Genomic DNA, 17024 nt, shown 5'->3' with positions numbered 1-17024 from the left:
TAGGCTTTATGATAATGAGTTATCCATTATGATAGCGAGCTATACTTTAGGCTAATGAGCTCGCCTGTATGTAAACTAGATATCCTTTATGCTACTGACTTATCCTTATAATAATGAGCCATCCTTTATGCTAATGATCTAGTCATTATGCTAATCCGCTAGCATTTACGCTTATCCACTAGTTTTTATGCTATTTTTGTGCTAGCGAGCTATACTTTATGCTAATGAGCTACCCTCTATGTAAATGAGCTATCATTTATGCTACCAAGCTAACCTTTATGCTAACAAGCTGTAATTTATACTAATGAGCTAGCCTGTATATAAATGAGCTATCCTCTATGGTACTGAGCTAGCCTTTATTCTAATTAACTTTTTTTGCTAACAAGCTTGCCTTAATGATATTGAGCTATCCTATATGCTAAGAGCTATACCTTATGCTAATGAGCTAGCCTGTATTAATCGTACTAATAACAACGGTGATAATGGAATCTAGACAATGTAATATCATGAAAATAAGGATAAAAATGATCAATATGATAGTGATAATGATCATTCTAATAATAATACTGTAGTATTAATCGTGATAGAAGAACACATATAATATTGGTGATGATAATATTACAAACATAATGATGATATGTCTAAAATAATTGTGATAATGACAAGTGGTGCGAAATGGGACGATACAGGTCATAATAATTGATATCAATAGTAATAAAAATGTGATAATGATCATGAAAATACTGCAATATTGCTGATGACAGTAATAATAATAAAGGTACTGTAGTAATGATAATGATGATATAATAATAGTAATGATGGTGACGATGGAAATGATGTAGTATTGATGATGACAGTAGTACAAAGTATGATATTAATAAAGATAATACAAACGTTTGTGTTATATGTAGTATAATAGTATCCAAGACTAGTGTTCAGTATTATAGTACTAATAGTGACTAGTATACAGTATTATAGTATTATAGTACTAGTAGTGACTAGTACACTACTAAGGTACTGTGTACTAGTCACTATTAGAACAAAATTACTATATACTACTACTATATAACTGTACACTAGTCACTACTAGGACTATAATAATACAAACCCCGTTTCCATATGTGTTGGGAAATTATGTTAGATGTAAATATAAACAGAATACGATGATTTGCAAATCCTTTTCAACCCATATTCAGTTGAATGTTCAAACTCATAAACTTTATTTTTTTTTTGCAAATAATAATTAACTTAGAATTTCATGGCTGCAACACGTGCCAAAGTAGTTGGGAAAGGGCATGTTCACCACTGTGTTACATCACCTTTTCTTTTAACAACACTCAATAAACGTTTGGGAACTGAGGAAACTAATTGTCGAAGCTTCGAAAGTGGAATTCTGTTATATATAGTATTATACGTTTGTAGTACTAATAGTGACTAGTACACAGTATTATAGTATTATATATACAAACGCTGTTTCCATATGAGTTGGGAAATTGTGTTAGATGTAAATATAAACAGAATACAATGATTTTGCAAATCATTTTCAACCCATATTCAGTTGAATGTGCTACAAAGACAACATATTTGATGTTCAAACTGATAAACATTTTTTTTTTGTGCAAATAATCATTAACTTTAGAATTTGATGCCAGCAACACGGGACAAAGAAGTTGGGAAAGGTGGCAATAAATACTGATAAAGTTGAGGAATGTTCATCAAACACTTATATGGAACATCCCATATGTGCAGGCTAATTGGGAACAGGTGGGTGCCATGATTGGGTATAAAAGCAGCTTCCATGAAATGCTAAGTAATTCACAAACAAGGATGTAAGCAAATAGCCGAACCGTTTTAGAACAACATTTCTCAACGAGCCATTGCAAAGAATTTAGGCCAATTTTACCATCCGCGGTCCGTAAAATCATCAAAAAAATTCAGAGAATCTGGAGAAATCTCCGCACGTAAGCGATGATACTACGGGCTTTTGATCCTTCAGGCGGTACTGCGTCAAAAACCGACTTCAGTGTGTAAAGGATATCACCACATGGGCTCAGAAACACTTCATAAAACCACTGTCAGTAATTACAGTTGGTCGCTACATCTGTAAGTGCAAGTTCGAGCTCTACTATGCAAAGCCAAACCCATTTATCAACAACACCCTGAAACGCCGCCGGGTTGGCGGCGTCCGAGCTCACCTGATGCAAAGTGGAAAAGTGTTCCGTGGTCTGACGAGTCCACATTTCAAATAATATTTGGAAACAGAGAACGTGGTGTCCTCCAGAACAAAGAGGAAAATAACCATTCGGATGGTTATAGGCGCAAAGTTCAAAAGCCAGCATCTGTGATGGTATGGGGGTGTATTAGTGCCCAAGGCATGGGTAACTTACACATCTGTGAAGGCACCATTAACGCTGAAAGGTCCATACAGGTTTTGGAGCAACATTATCATGGACGCCCCTGCTTATTCCAGCAAGACAAGTGTTACAACAGCGTGGCTTCGTAAAAAAAGAGTGCGGGTACTTTCCTGGCCCGCCTGCAGTCCAGACCTTTCCCCCATGGAAAATGTGTGGCGCATTATGAAGTGTAAAATACGACAGCGGAGACCCCGGACTGTTGAAGGACTGAAGCTCTACATAACTACGTTATCAGTAGCCAGAGGAGCCTGTTCAGTGCTAGACTGCTTCATCCCAAGTGCAGGACTAATAGACTCAAGAACTCCTTTGTCCCACACGCCATTAGACTGTACAACTCCTCTCTGGGACGGGGGGCGGGGGGTACTAGGATGACAGGGGATGCAAAACTTTAACAGTGCAATACGTTTTCATAACATGGTCACTACTGCCTACTTTGTCTTGTTATATTCTTATTTTACTGTTGTATTGTTATTCCCATTGTTTTTATTCTTTTTGTAATATTTCTCTATCTTGTTTCCTTTTAAACCCCCATTATTTACTTTTTACTTTTTTCTTTAAATTGATCTCAACTCTGTACACTGCTGCTGGAATTTTAATTTTCCTGAAGGAACTCTCCTGAAGGAATCAATAAAGTACTATCTATCTATCTATCTATCTATCTATCTATCTATCTATCTATCTATCTATCTATCCATCCATCCATCTATCTATCTATCTATCCATCCATCCATCCATCCATCCATCCATCCATCCATCCATCCATCCATCCATCCATCCATCCATCCATCCATCCATCCATCCATCCATCCATCCATCCATCCATCCATCCATCCATCCATCCATCCATCCATCCATCCATCCATCCATCCATCCATCCATCCATCCATCCATCCATCCATCCATCCATCCATCCATCCATCCATCCATCCATCCATCCATCCATCCATCCATCCATCCATCCATCCATCCATCCATCCATCCATCCATCCATCCATCCATCCATCCATCCATCCATCCATCCATCCATCCATCCATCCATCCATCCATCCATCCATCCATCCATCCATCCATCCATCCATCCATCCATCCATCCATCCATCCATCCATCCATCCATCCATCCATCCATCCATCCATCCATCCATCCATCCATCCATCCATCCATCCATCCATCCATCCATCCATCCATCCATCCATCCATCCATCCATCCATCCATCCATCCATCCATCCATCCATCCATCCATCCATCCATCCATCCATCCATCCATCCATCCATCCATCCATCCATCCATCCATCCATCTATCTATCTATCTATCTAAAACAAGAATGGGAAAGAATTCCACTTTCAAAGCTTCAACAATTACTTTCCTCAGTTCCCAAACGTTTATTGAGTGTTGTTGAAAGAAAAGGTGATGTAACACAGTGGTGAACATGCCCTTTCCCAACTACTTTGGCACGTGTTGCAGCCATGAAATTTTAAGTTGATTATTATTTGCAAAAAAAAACAAAGTTTATGAGTTTGAACATCAAATATGTTGTCTTTGTAGTGCATTCAACTGAATATGGGTTGAAAAGGATTTGCAAATCATTGTATTCTGTTTATATTTACATCAAACACAATTCCCCAACTCATATGGAAACGGGGTTTGTATTATTATAGTCCTAGTAGTGACTAGTGTACAGTTATATAGTAGTAGTATATAGTAATTTTGTTGTAATAGTGACTAGTACGCAGTACCTTAGTAGTTGAGGTGAGTAGCAGAGAAGAGGTTTATTGAAGCGACGCTTGTGGAACGTTCCAGGAGTCACGCTGGCAAAGGTGCGGGCGTCCATCGCTCCAGCACCAGGGAGTGTTCCAGCCTTCCTCGCCACGAGGACCTGCACCCCAACACCACCACCACCACCACCATGAACGGCAGCCTGAGCCCCACCCTGCACCCCAAGACCTACCAGCCCTTCAGCCACTCCACCTCCTGCACCGTGGACCTGGCCGCCGCCAACCTGCCCCACCTGCTCAGCCCCGCCGAGGCCAAGACCAAGGGCGACTTCGAACCCAAGGGCTCCGACGGGCCCGGGGCCAAGTACCTGAAGTCCAACTCGCGCTTGCAGCAGCACCGCCACTCCTTCGTGGAGGGGAAGACAAGCACGCTGCAGTCGGGGTCCGGGGACAAACATGGCCGACACAACTACCTGGACGCACCCAAGTTTTCTTACCTGAACCTGTCCAAGAGCTACGGCACGCTCAGCGACGCCAAGTCCGTGGGCAACCTCAACGACGTGCACCTGTACGCCGAGGAGCCCGCCGCCCGCTACTTCCCCAGCAGCTGCTTGGACCTCACCGCCCCCGGCAGCCCCGCCGTGCGCCGCCTGGAGCGCCCCGGCGCCAGAGGGAGCACCCGCTCGGAGCGGGAGAGCAACACGCTGGACTCTTCCTACCGCCGCTCCTCCGTCCGCCACAAGGCCTCGGAGGAGGCCAGGGCGCCGGACGCCCAGGAGCCGGCGGAGGGCGCCCGCGAACCGGGGTCCTACGGGCAGGGCTACAGCAGCCCCTTCTCGTCCCAGCAGAGGCCGCACCGCCACTCCATGTACGTGCGCAGGGACCACCAGAGGACTCACGGGGCCGACCAGGGTCTCTTGGTGGGTCAGGGCGGTCCCACCCGGGCCAGCAGCCTGCAGCTTCTGTCCCCTCAGCTGCAGCATCGCACGCTACCTCGCCACTCTGCGTCCCGGGAGGACGACATGAGCCGGGTGAGTGCGTTACTTCACCAGGCACTCGGCTGCACCCTCTATGCTAATCAGCTAGCATTTATGCTAATGAGCTAGCCTTTATGCTAACGGGCTATTTTGTTTCTAATAGCTATAGAGATATCCTCTATGGTGCTGAGCTAGCCTTTATTCTAATTAGCTTTTTTTTGCTAACAAGCTTGCCTTAATGATATTGAGCTATCCTATATGCTAAGAGCTATGCCTTATGCTAATGAGCTAGCATGTATGTAAATGAGATCACCTTTATGTTACCGAGCTATTATTTATGCTAATGAGCTATCCGTGATGCTAATCCGCTAGCCTTTATTCTAATGAGATCGTTTTTTGCTAACGAGCTAGCCTTTATGATAACGAGCTATCCTTATAATAATGAGCTCTCCTTTATGCTAATGATCTAGTCATTATGCTAATCCGCTAGCATTTACGCTTATCCACTAGTCTTTATGCTAATCAGCTATTTTTGTGCTAGCGAGCTATACTTTATGCTAATGAGCTACCCTCTATGTAAATGAGATATCATTATGCTAACAAGCTGTAATTTATAGTAATGAGCTAGTCTGTATATAAATGAGCTATCCTCTACGGTACTGAGCTAGCCTTTATTCTAATTAGCTTTTTTTTGCTAACAAGCTTGCCTTAATGATATTGAGCTATCCTATATGCTAAGAGCTATACCTTATGCTAATGAGCTAGCCTGTATGTAAATGAGATAACCTTTATGTTACCGAGCTATTATTTATGCTAATGAGCTATCCGTGATGCTAATCCGCCAGCCTTTATTCTAATGAGATCGTTTTTTGCTAACGAGCTAGCCTTTATGATAACGAGCTGTACTTTATGCTCATGAGCTAACCTGTATGTAAATGAGATACCCTTTATGCTACTGAGCTAGCCTTTATGCTAATAAACTATCATTTATACTACTTATTTATCCTTTATGCTATTGAAAATAGCCTTTATGCTAATCCGCTAGTCTTTATACTAGCGAATTAGTCTTTTTGCTAACAAGCTAGGCTTTATGATAATGAGTTATCCATTATGATAGCGAGCTATACTTTAGGCTAATGAGCTCGCCTGTATGTAAACTAGATATCCTTTATGCTACTGACCTATCCTTATAATAATGAGCTATCCTTTATGCTAATGATCTAGTCATTATGCTAATCCGCTAGCATTTACGCTTATCCACTAGTCTTTATGCTAACCAGCTATTTTTGTGCTAGCGAGCTATACTTTATGCTAATGAGCTACCCCGTATGTAAATGAGATGTCATTTATGCTACAAAGCTAACCTTTATGCTAACAAGCTGTAATTCATACTAATGAGCTAGCCTGTATATAAATGAGCTATCCTCTATGTTACTGAGCTAGCCTTTATTCTAATTAGGTTTTTTTGCTAACAAGCTTGCCTTAATGATATTGAGCTATCCTATATGCTAAGAGCTATGCCTTATGCTAATGAGCTAGCCTGTATGTAAATGAGATCACCTTTATGTTACCGAGCTATTATTTATGCTAATGAGCTATCCGTGATGCTAATCCGCTAGCCTTTATTCTAATGAGATCGTTTTTTGCTAACGAGCTAGCCTCTATGATAACGAGCTATCCTTATAATACTGAGCTATCCTTTATGCTAATGATCTAGTCATTATGCTAATCCGCTAGCATTTACGCTTATCCACTAGTCTTTATGCTAATCAGCTATTTTTGTGCTAGCGAGCTATACTTTATGCTAATGAGCTACCCCGTATGTAAATGAGATGTCATTTATGCTACAAAGCTAACCTTTATGCTAACAAGCTGTAATTCATACTAATGAGCTAGCCTGTATATAAATGAGCTATCCTCTATGTTACTGAGCTAGCCTTTATTCTAATTAGGTTTTTTTGCTAACAAGCTTGCCTTAATGATATTGAGCTATCCTATATGCTAAGAGCTATGCCTTATGCTAATGAGCTAGCCTGTATGTAAATGAGATCACCTTTATGTTACCGAGCTATTATTTATGCTAATGAGCTATCCGTGATGCTAATCCGCTAGCCTTTATGCTAATGAGATTGTTTTTTGCTAACAAGCTAGCCTTTATGATAACGAGCTATCCTTATAATAATGAGCTATCCTTTATGCTAATGATCTAGTCATTATGCTAATCCGCTAGCATTTACGCTTATCCACTAGTCTTTATACTAACCAGCTATTTTTGTGCTAGCGAGCTATACTTTATGCTAATGAGCTACCCCGTATGTAAATGAGATGTCATTTATGCTACAAAGCTAACCTTTATGCTAACAAGCTGTAATTCATACTAATGAGCTAGCCTGTATATAAATGAGCTATCCTCTATGTTACTGAGCTAGCCTTTATTCTAATTAGGTTTTTTTGCTAACAAGCTTGCCTTAATGATATTGAGCTATCCTATATGCTAAGAGCTATGCCTTATGCTAATGAGCTAGCCTGTATGTAAATGAGATCACCTTTATGTTACCGAGCTATTATTTATGCTAATGAGCTATCCGTGATGCTAATCCGCTAGCCTTTATTCTAATGAGATCGTTTTTTGCTAACGAGCTAGCCTCTATGATAACGAGCTATCCTTATAATACTGAGCTATCCTTTATGCTAATGATCTAGTCATTATGCTAATCCGCTAGCATTTACGCTTATCCACTAGTCTTTATGCTAATCAGCTATTTTTGTGCTAGCGAGCTATACTTTATGCTAATGAGCTACCCTCTATGTAAATGAGATATCATTATGCTAACAAGCTGTAATTTATAGTAATGAGCTAGCCTGTATATAAATGAGCTATCCTCTATGGTACTGAGCTAGCCTTTATTCTAATTAGCTTTTTTTGCTAACAAGCTTGCCTTAATGATATTGAGCTATCCTATATGCTAAGAGCTATACCTTATGCTAATGAGCTAGCCTGTATGTAAATGAGATCATCTTTATGTTACCGAGCTATTATTTATGCTAATGTGCTATCCGTGATACTAATCCGCTAGCCTTTATTCTAATGAGATAGTTTTTTGCTAACGAGTTAGCCTTTATGATGACGAGCTGTACTTTATGCTCATGAGCTAACCTGTATGTAAATGAGATACCCTTTATGCTACTGAGCTAGCCTTTATGCTAATAAACTATCATTTATACTACTTATTTATCCTTTATGCTATTGAAAATAGCCTTCATGCTAATCCGCTAGTCTTTATACTTGCGAATTAGTCTTTTTGCTAACAAGCTAGGCTTTATGATAATGAGTTATCCATTATGATAGCGAGCTATACTTTAGGCTAATGAGCTCGCCTGTATGTAAACTAAATATCCTTTCTGCTACTGACCTATCCTTGTAATAATGAGCTATCCTTTATGCTAATGATCTAGTCATTATGCTAATCTGCTAGCATTTACGCTTATCCACTAGTCTTTATGCTATTTTTGAAAAATGCAAACTTTGTGTATTTTAATTTTCCTGAAGGAACTCTCCTGAAGGAGTATATAAAGTACTATCTAATCTAAATATGTTGACACATATGAGATGATTATTTAAGTTGCTGTTTCCTGGCATCCTACTTTTCCCAATTTGTTTGATTTGGCTATTTCAACAATGGAGTTGCTTGTCAAGCCTCTGTCTGTAACATTAAGGGAGCGCCACGTGTTTCATGTTCCATCATTCAATCAAATAACGCGACAGAGATGGACGGACATGACAACGACAGAAAAAAGCCAAACTTTGTGTAAATGTGTTGACAAACGAGCATATATACCGGAAATCCAGTTTTTGTTGTTGTTTCCTGGCATCCTACGGGTCCCAATTTGTTTGATTTGGCTATTTCAACAATGGAGTTGCTTGTCAAGCCTCCGTCCGCAACATTAAGGGAGCGCCACGTGTTTCATGTTCCATCATTCAATCAAATAACGCGACAGAGATGGACGGAAATGACAACGACAGAAAAATGCAAAGTTTGTGTTAATGTATTGACAAATGAGCATATATACCGGAAATCCAGTTTTTGTCGTTGTTTCCTGGCATCCTACGGGTCCCAATTTGTTTGATTTGGCTATTTCAACAATGGAGTTGCTTGTCAAGCCTCCGTCTGTAACATTAAGGGAGCGCCACGTGTTTCATGTTCCATCATTCAATCAAATAACGCGACAGAGATGGACGGAAATGACAACGACAGAAAAATGCAAAGTTTGTGTAAATGTGTTGACAAATGAGCATATATACCGGAAATCCAGTTTTTGTCGTTGTTTCCTGGCATCCTACGGGTCCCAATTTGTTTGATTTGGCTATTTCAACAATGGAGTTGCTTGTCAAGCCTCCGTCTGTAACATTAAGGGAGCGCCACGTGTTTCATGTTCCATCATTCAATCAAATAATGTGATGGATGGACATAAAGTCGACAGAAAAATGCAAACTTTGTGTAAATATGTTGACAAATATGAGATGATTATATATACCCGACATCGACTTTTTGTTCTTCTTTCCTGGCTTGTTACTGGTCCTGTTTTGTTTGGTTTTTGGCTACTTCAACGATGGAGTCACTCATTTAGCCTCCGTCCGCAACATTAAGGGAGCGCCACGTGTTTCATGTTCCATCATTCAATCAAATAACGCGACAGAGATGGACGGAAATGACAACGACAGAAAAATGCAAAGTTTGTGTTAATGTGTTGACAAACGAGCATATATACCGGAAATCCAGTTTTTGTCGTTGTTTCTTGGCATTCTACGGGTCCCAATTTGTTTGATTTGGCTATTTCAACAATGGAGTTGCTTGTCAAGCCTCCGTCTGTAACATTAAGGGAGCGCCACGTGTTTCATGTTCCATCATTCAATCAAATAATGTGATGGATGGACATAAAGTCGACAGAAAAATGCAAACTTTGTGTAAATATGTTGACAAATATGAGATGATTATATATACCCGACATCGACTTTTTGTTCTTCTTTCCTGGTTTCTTACTGGTCCCGTTTTTTGTTTTGTTTTTGGCTACTTCAACGATGGAGTCGCCCATTTAGCCTCCGTCCGCAACATTAAGGGAGCGCCACGTGTTTCATGTTCCATCATTCAATCAAATAACGCGACAGAGATGGACGGACATGACAACGACAGAAAAAGCCAAACTTTGTGTAAATGTGTTGACAAATGAGCATATATACCGGAAATCCAGTTTTTGTCGTTGTTTCCTGGCATCCTACGGGTCCCAATTTGTTTGATTTGGCTATTTCAACAATGGAGTTGCTTGTCAATTCTCCGTCTGTAACATTAAGGGAGCGCCACGTGTTTCATGTTCCATCATTCAATCAAATAATGTGATGGATGGACATAAAGACGACAGAAAAATGCAAACTTTGTGTAAATATGTTGACAAATATGAGATGATTATATATACCCGACATCGACTTTTTGTTCTTCTTTCCTGGCTTCTTACTGGTCCCGTTTTTTGTTTTGTTTTTGGCTACTTCAACGATGGAGTCGCTCATTTAGCCTCCGTCCGCAACATTAAGGGAGCGCCACATGTTTCATGTTCCATCATTCAATCAAATAATGTGATGGATGGACATAAAGACGACAGAAAAATGCAAACTTTGTGTATTTTAATATTCCTGAAGGAACTCTCCTGAAGGAGTATATAAAGTACTATGTAATCTAAATATGTTGACACATATGAGATGATTATTTAAGTCGTTGTTTCCTGGCATCCTACGGGTCCCAATTTGTTTGATTTGGCTATTTCAACAATGGAGTTGCTTGTCAAGCCTCCGTCTGTAACATTAAGGGAGCGCCACGTGTTTCATGTTCCATCATTCAATCAAATAATGTGATGGATGGACATAAAGTCGACAGAAAAATGCAAACTTTGTGTATTTTAATTTTCCTGAAGGAGTATATAAAGTATTATCTAATCTAAATATGTTGACACATATGAGATGATTATTTAAGTCGTTGTTTCCTGGCATCCTACGGGTCCCAATTTGTTTGATTTGGCTATTTCAACAATGGAGTTGCTTGTCAAGCCTCCGTCTGTAACATTAAGGGAGCGCCACGTGTTTCATGTTCCATCATTCAATCAAATAATGTGATGGATGGACATAAAGTCGACAGAAAAATGCAAACTTTGTGTATTTTAATTTTCCTAAAGGAGTATATAAAGTACTATCTAATCTAAATATGTTGACACATATGAGATGATAATTTAAGTCAAGACAGTGAGGCAGCAGCTCACATATTCTCATACTTTCTGTGACATCCAGGAATTCGTGATGTCAGCCGTCTTGAAAAACGCCTCAACTGTGAGCTACGTGAATTGTTTTTATTTCAATGTTGACGATATTTCGGGAGGAAACCTTACAAAGTATTTAACCCATAAAGTGATATAAAAGTGTATAAAATAGAGGAGATGAGTTATGGTGATGTAGAGAAGCCTGATATCTTAAGACGTGTTGTGAAGCCTGCTACCTTACAAAGGGGCGGGTCCCATATCAGACATTGTGTCAGTGAGGAAGAAGGTTTTTCCTTCATAGACGTCATGAAAAAAAACTTGAAAAGCTAGTATTTGTATTTCATTTCACATATTGTACCTTAATAGCGATTGTATCACGAAATCAGTGTTTTGTATCGGCCCATATCAATATTTATTGATGTTTTTATGACCTGTGGAAAATAGTGCAAAGTGTGAAAATGAAACCCGACTGAAAAAGTTCACAATGATTGTCAGGCGTTAAGTATTCCTTTAGCTGCTGTGCATTTTTTGCGGATTTTAGAGATAAAGGGGGGGTGCGATTCAAGCGGAAGGTCAGAATCCAGGTTAGGTCTTTTTAAGCAGAGGATGAAAACATATCAACATAGGAGGACCTGAGAAAAACTATTTTCCGCAGGTTTAGTGGCAGGAAGTTACAGAGCTGTGCTCTAAAGGGTGAGCTATCAGCGCTCTTACCTTGCATCATTTACAGACCACATTGGTCTGACTACGGTCCCATTGAAAAAAAATCCCAAAACTGTCCAGGCGACTTTTCCTCTTTTTTCAACAATTTAAATTTGATAGCTGATACTGTCACCTGATTGGCTGTTAGCGCGTCACGGCCACTGATCAGTGAGCGATTGCCTTTTTGCTTTTTTTTTATTTTTTTTAATTTATTTATTTTTTTCTCCCATCCCCCACCCCCCCCCCCCCACCCTCCATCCCCCCTCTTTGTTTACCTTTATCTCATCTTTTTTTGTAAGGGGCGCTGGAAGCCGGCAGACCCGTCAGCGATCCTGTTCTGTCTCCCTGTAATGTTTGTCTAAACTTGAATGGGATTGTGCTGAAAATTTTAATTTTCCTGACGGAATAAATAAAGTACTATCTAATCTATCTAATCTAATCTATCTAATCTATTGATGGCGTTTCCATAGCGATATGTTTTGATGTTGTTTTATCGCCCAGCTCTTGGTCAAACATGCAGAGTTTGTTTGTGTTTCGGTGCCGTACAAAATGAGGGGGACCCTGGGGTTGTACAGGTGTTAACCCCGCCCCCCTCCTCTGTCGTGACACAGGTGGGCGTGTACCACGAGGCTCAGGTGGACGATGGCTCCTCCTCCAAGGAGAACCGCAACATCTACAGTGAGTCCATGCCTCGCAGGGTGGGCAGCTTCTACAGAGGTAACATCTTATTACAGTGTTATTATTCTTATTTTTTTAGTATTGTTATTATTATTATCAATATTATTAAACATTGTATCATTGCTATTAATACTATCAATATTATTGTTGTCATTATTATAATTAGTAGTAGTATTATCATTACTACGTTGCCATTATTAATTTTGGTATGTTTTATTATTATTAATATTGTTATTATTAGTAGTAGTATTAATACGATCAATGTTATTATTAGAATTATTTATATTTGTATTTTTATCATTACTATTAATCTCGTTATGATATTATTAAAAGTATTATTATTATTACTATCAATGTTATTATTTTTAGCATTATTATTATTAGCATTATTATTTTGCTATCATTATTATTAGTTATTATTAGATAGATAGATGTATAATCGCTATTAGTATTATCATATTATTATCAATGATATTATAATGATCATTATTACCACTATAACTATTATAATTAATAATAAATTGATTATTATCATTATTTTTTTTAGTTCTTGTTATCATTTTTATTATCAATAATATTACTGTCCATGTTATTATTGTTATTCATATTTTAATAATGCCGTTAATGCCTTTCAAGCCATTTCAGGACATTGTAGAGGGAATTCATCTGCTCAAGAGTCAAACTGTGTCCATCCTAAAAGCATTAATAAAGCATGTTTGGAGCTTTGACAAGTGTAAAAAGAAGTGAACTTCTGTTTAGATCAAGCAAAATGAAAGTATGACACAGGAAGTAACTTCTCCTTTTATATTGTAGCGTCATTTCGCATTTATACTGCATGCAGAGCTACTTAAAGGATGCTGACTATTATAATTCAAAGGCAACAACTGCCGTCTTGTGGACTTTACACCACTACATCAGGAGGTTGCCTACAGCCACAGCTGTCAAAGCCAGTGTTCTTAGGAACAACGGGTGTGTTGTTGGCGTTGTACTGAGCCTTTTCTAGGTTTACTGTGGCTCTGAGACGTTGTTTCAGAGTGATGATGAAGATGATTTGTCCCACAGTACCTTCCCCTCGACCAGATAACTCCTTCCATGATGGCCGCTCTCAGGGTCGGGGGTCAAACATGGGGGGCGATGGCGGCAACATGGCCAACCACTCCAAACGCCAGACAACCTTTGACCCCTGGTAAAGTCAGCCTGTCTTTGTGCATGGCTAACGTGCTCCTCTAACACCGTGCCTTTCCAATGTGCTCCTCTAACACCATGTCTTGCTCCAATGTGCTCCTCTAACACCATGTCTTGCTCCAATGTGCTCCTCTAACACCATGTCTTGCTCCAATGTGCTCCTCTAACACCGTGCCTTTCCAACGTGCTCCTCTAACACCATGTCTTGCTCCAATGTGGTCATCTAACACCGTGTCTTGCTCCAATGTGCTCCTCTAACACCATGTCTTGCTCCAATGTGCTCATCTAACACCATGTCATGCTCCTCTAACACAATGTCTTACTCCTATGTGCTCCTCTAACGCCATAGTTTACTCCAACGTGCTCCTCTAACACCATGCCTTGCTCCAACGTGCTCCTCTAACAATATGCTGTGCTCCTCTAACACCATGTCTTGCTCCAATGTGCTCCTCTAACACCATATCTTAATCCATTGTGCTCCTCCAACACCATGTCTCACTCCAATGTGCTCCTCTAACACCATGTCTTGCTCCAATGTGCTCCTCTAACACCATATCTTAATCTATTGTGCTCCTCTAACACCATATCTTAATCCATTGTGCTCCTCCAACACCATGTCTCACTCCAACTTGCTCCTCTCACACCATGTCATGCTCCTCTAAAATAATGTCTTACTCCAATGTGCTCCTCTAACACCATGTCTTACTCCAACGTGCTCCTCTAACACCATGTCTTGCTCCATTGTGCTCCTCTAACACCATGTTTTACTCCAATGTGCTCCTCAAACACCATGCTGTGCTCCTCTAACACCATGTTGTGCTCCTCTAACACCATGTCTTGCTCCAAAGTGGTCATGCGCCAACGTGCTCCTCTAACACCATGTTGTGCTCCTCTAACGCCATGTCTTGCTCCAAAGTGGTCATGCGCCAACGTGCTCCTCTAACACCATGTCTTACTCCAACGTGCTCCTCTAACACCATGTCATGCGCCAACATGCTCCTCTAACACCATGTGTTAATCCATTGTGCTCCTCCAACACCATGTCTTACTCCAATGTGCTCCTCTAACACCATGTTGTGCTTCTCTAACACCATGTGTTAATCCATTATGCTCCTCCAACACCATGTTTTACTCCAATGTGCTCCTCTAACACCATGCTGTGCTCCTCTAACACCATGTTGTGCTCCTCTAATACTATGTCTTGCTCCAAAGTGGTCATGCGCCAACGTGCTCCTCTAACACCATGTTGTGCTCCTCTAACACCATGTCTTGCTCCAAAGTGGTCATGCGCCAACGTGCTCCTCTAACACCATGTCATGCGCCAACATGCTCCTCTAACACCATGTTGTGCTCCTCTAACACCATGTCTTGCTCCAAAGTGGTCATGCGCCAACGTGCTCCTCTAACACCATATCTTACTCCAGCGTGCTCCTCCAACACCATATCTTGCTACAAAGTGCTCCTCCAATACCATGTCTTACTCCAAACTGCTCCACTAACAACATGCTGTGCTCCTCTAACACCATGTCTTAATCCATTGTGCTCCTCTAACACCATGTCATGCGCCAACATGCTCCTCTAACACCATGTCTTAATCCATTGTGCTCCTCCAACACCATGTTATACTCATACATGCTCCTCTAGCACCATGTCTTACTCCAACGTGGTCCTCTAACACCATGTTGTGCTCCTCTAACACCATTTCTTGCTCCAAAGTGATCATGCGCCAACATGCTCCTCTCACACCATGTCATGCTCCTCTAACACCATGTCTTACTCCATTGTGCTCCTCTAACACCATGTCTTGCTTCAATGTGCTCCTCCAACACCATGTCTTGCTTCAATGTGCTCCTCTAACACCATGTCTTGCTCCAATGTGTTCCTCTAACACCATATCTTAATCCATTGTGCTCCTCTAACACCATGTCTTACTCCAACGTGCTCCTCAAAAAACTATGCCTTGCTCCAACGTGCTCCTCTAACACCATGTCTTGCTCCAAAGTGGTCATGCGCCAACATGCTCCTCTCACACCATGTCATGGTCCTCTAACACCATGTCTTACTCCATCGTGCTCCTCCAACACCATGTCTTACTCCAATGTGTTCCTCTAACACCACATCTTAATCCATTGTGCTCCCCCCACTTCATGCTGTGCTCCTCTAACACCATGCTGTGCTCCTCCAACACTAAGTCTTACTCCAACGTGCTCCTCTAACACCATATCTTGCTCCAATGTGCTCCTCTAACACCATGTCTTACTCCAACGTGCTCCTCTAACACCATGTCTTGCTCCAATGTGCTCCTCTAACACCATATCTTAATCCATTGTGCTCCTCTAACACCATGTCTTACTCCAATGTGCTCCTCTAACACCATATCTTGCTCCAATGTGCTCCTCTAACACCATATCTTAATCCATTGTGCTCCTCTAACACCATGTCTTGCTCCAATGTGTTCCTCTAACACCATATCTTAATCCATTGTGGTTCCCCCACTTCATGCTGTGCTCCTCTAACACCAAGTCTTACTCTAACGTGCTCCTCTAACACCATATCTTAATCCATTGTGCTCCTCTAACACCATGTCTTGCTCCAACGTGTTCCTCTAACACCATATCTTAATCCATTGTGCTCCTTTAACACCATGTCTTGCTCCAACGTGTTCCTCTAACACCATATCTTAATCCATTGTGCTCCCCCCACTTCATGCTGTGCTCCTCTAACACCATGTCTTGCTCCAACATGCTCCTCTAACAACATGCTGTGCTCCTCTAACACCATGTTATACTCCAACGTGCTCCTCTAACACCATATCTTAATCAGTTGTGCTCCTCTAACACCACGTCTTGCTCCAATGTGCTCCTCTAACACCACGTCTTGCTCCAATGTGCTCCTCTAACACCATGTCTTGCTCCAATGTGCTCCTCTAACACCATGTCTTACTCCAACGTGCTCCTCTAACACCATGTCTTACTCCAACGTGCTCCTCTAACACCATGTCTTGCTCCAACGTGCTCCTCTAACACCATGTCTTGCTCCAACGTGCTC

General features: G+C 40.8%; 1 protein-coding gene across 3 annotated transcripts in view; it reads left to right on the top strand.

Annotated features, from left to right (window-relative positions):
• Positions 1-17024, top strand: part of LOC133543592 (cyclin-dependent kinase-like 5) — a 98758-nt gene that overhangs the window by 76111 nt on the left and 5623 nt on the right. For all 3 annotated transcript variants that reach the window (XM_061888254.1, XM_061888253.1, XM_061888252.1), the window contains 3 exons: positions 4217-5162; positions 12725-12830; positions 13854-13977. In XM_061888254.1, the coding sequence (XP_061744238.1) occupies positions 4217-5162; positions 12725-12830; positions 13854-13977 (1176 nt within the window). The remainder of the gene's footprint in view (positions 1-4216; positions 5163-12724; positions 12831-13853; positions 13978-17024) is intronic.

This window comes from Nerophis ophidion, linkage group LG26, assembly GCF_033978795.1.
Source record: "Nerophis ophidion isolate RoL-2023_Sa linkage group LG26, RoL_Noph_v1.0, whole genome shotgun sequence".
NCBI classification, from domain to species: Eukaryota; Metazoa; Chordata; class Actinopteri; order Syngnathiformes; family Syngnathidae; genus Nerophis; species Nerophis ophidion.
This window is presented reverse-complemented; position numbering and strand designations above follow the sequence as displayed.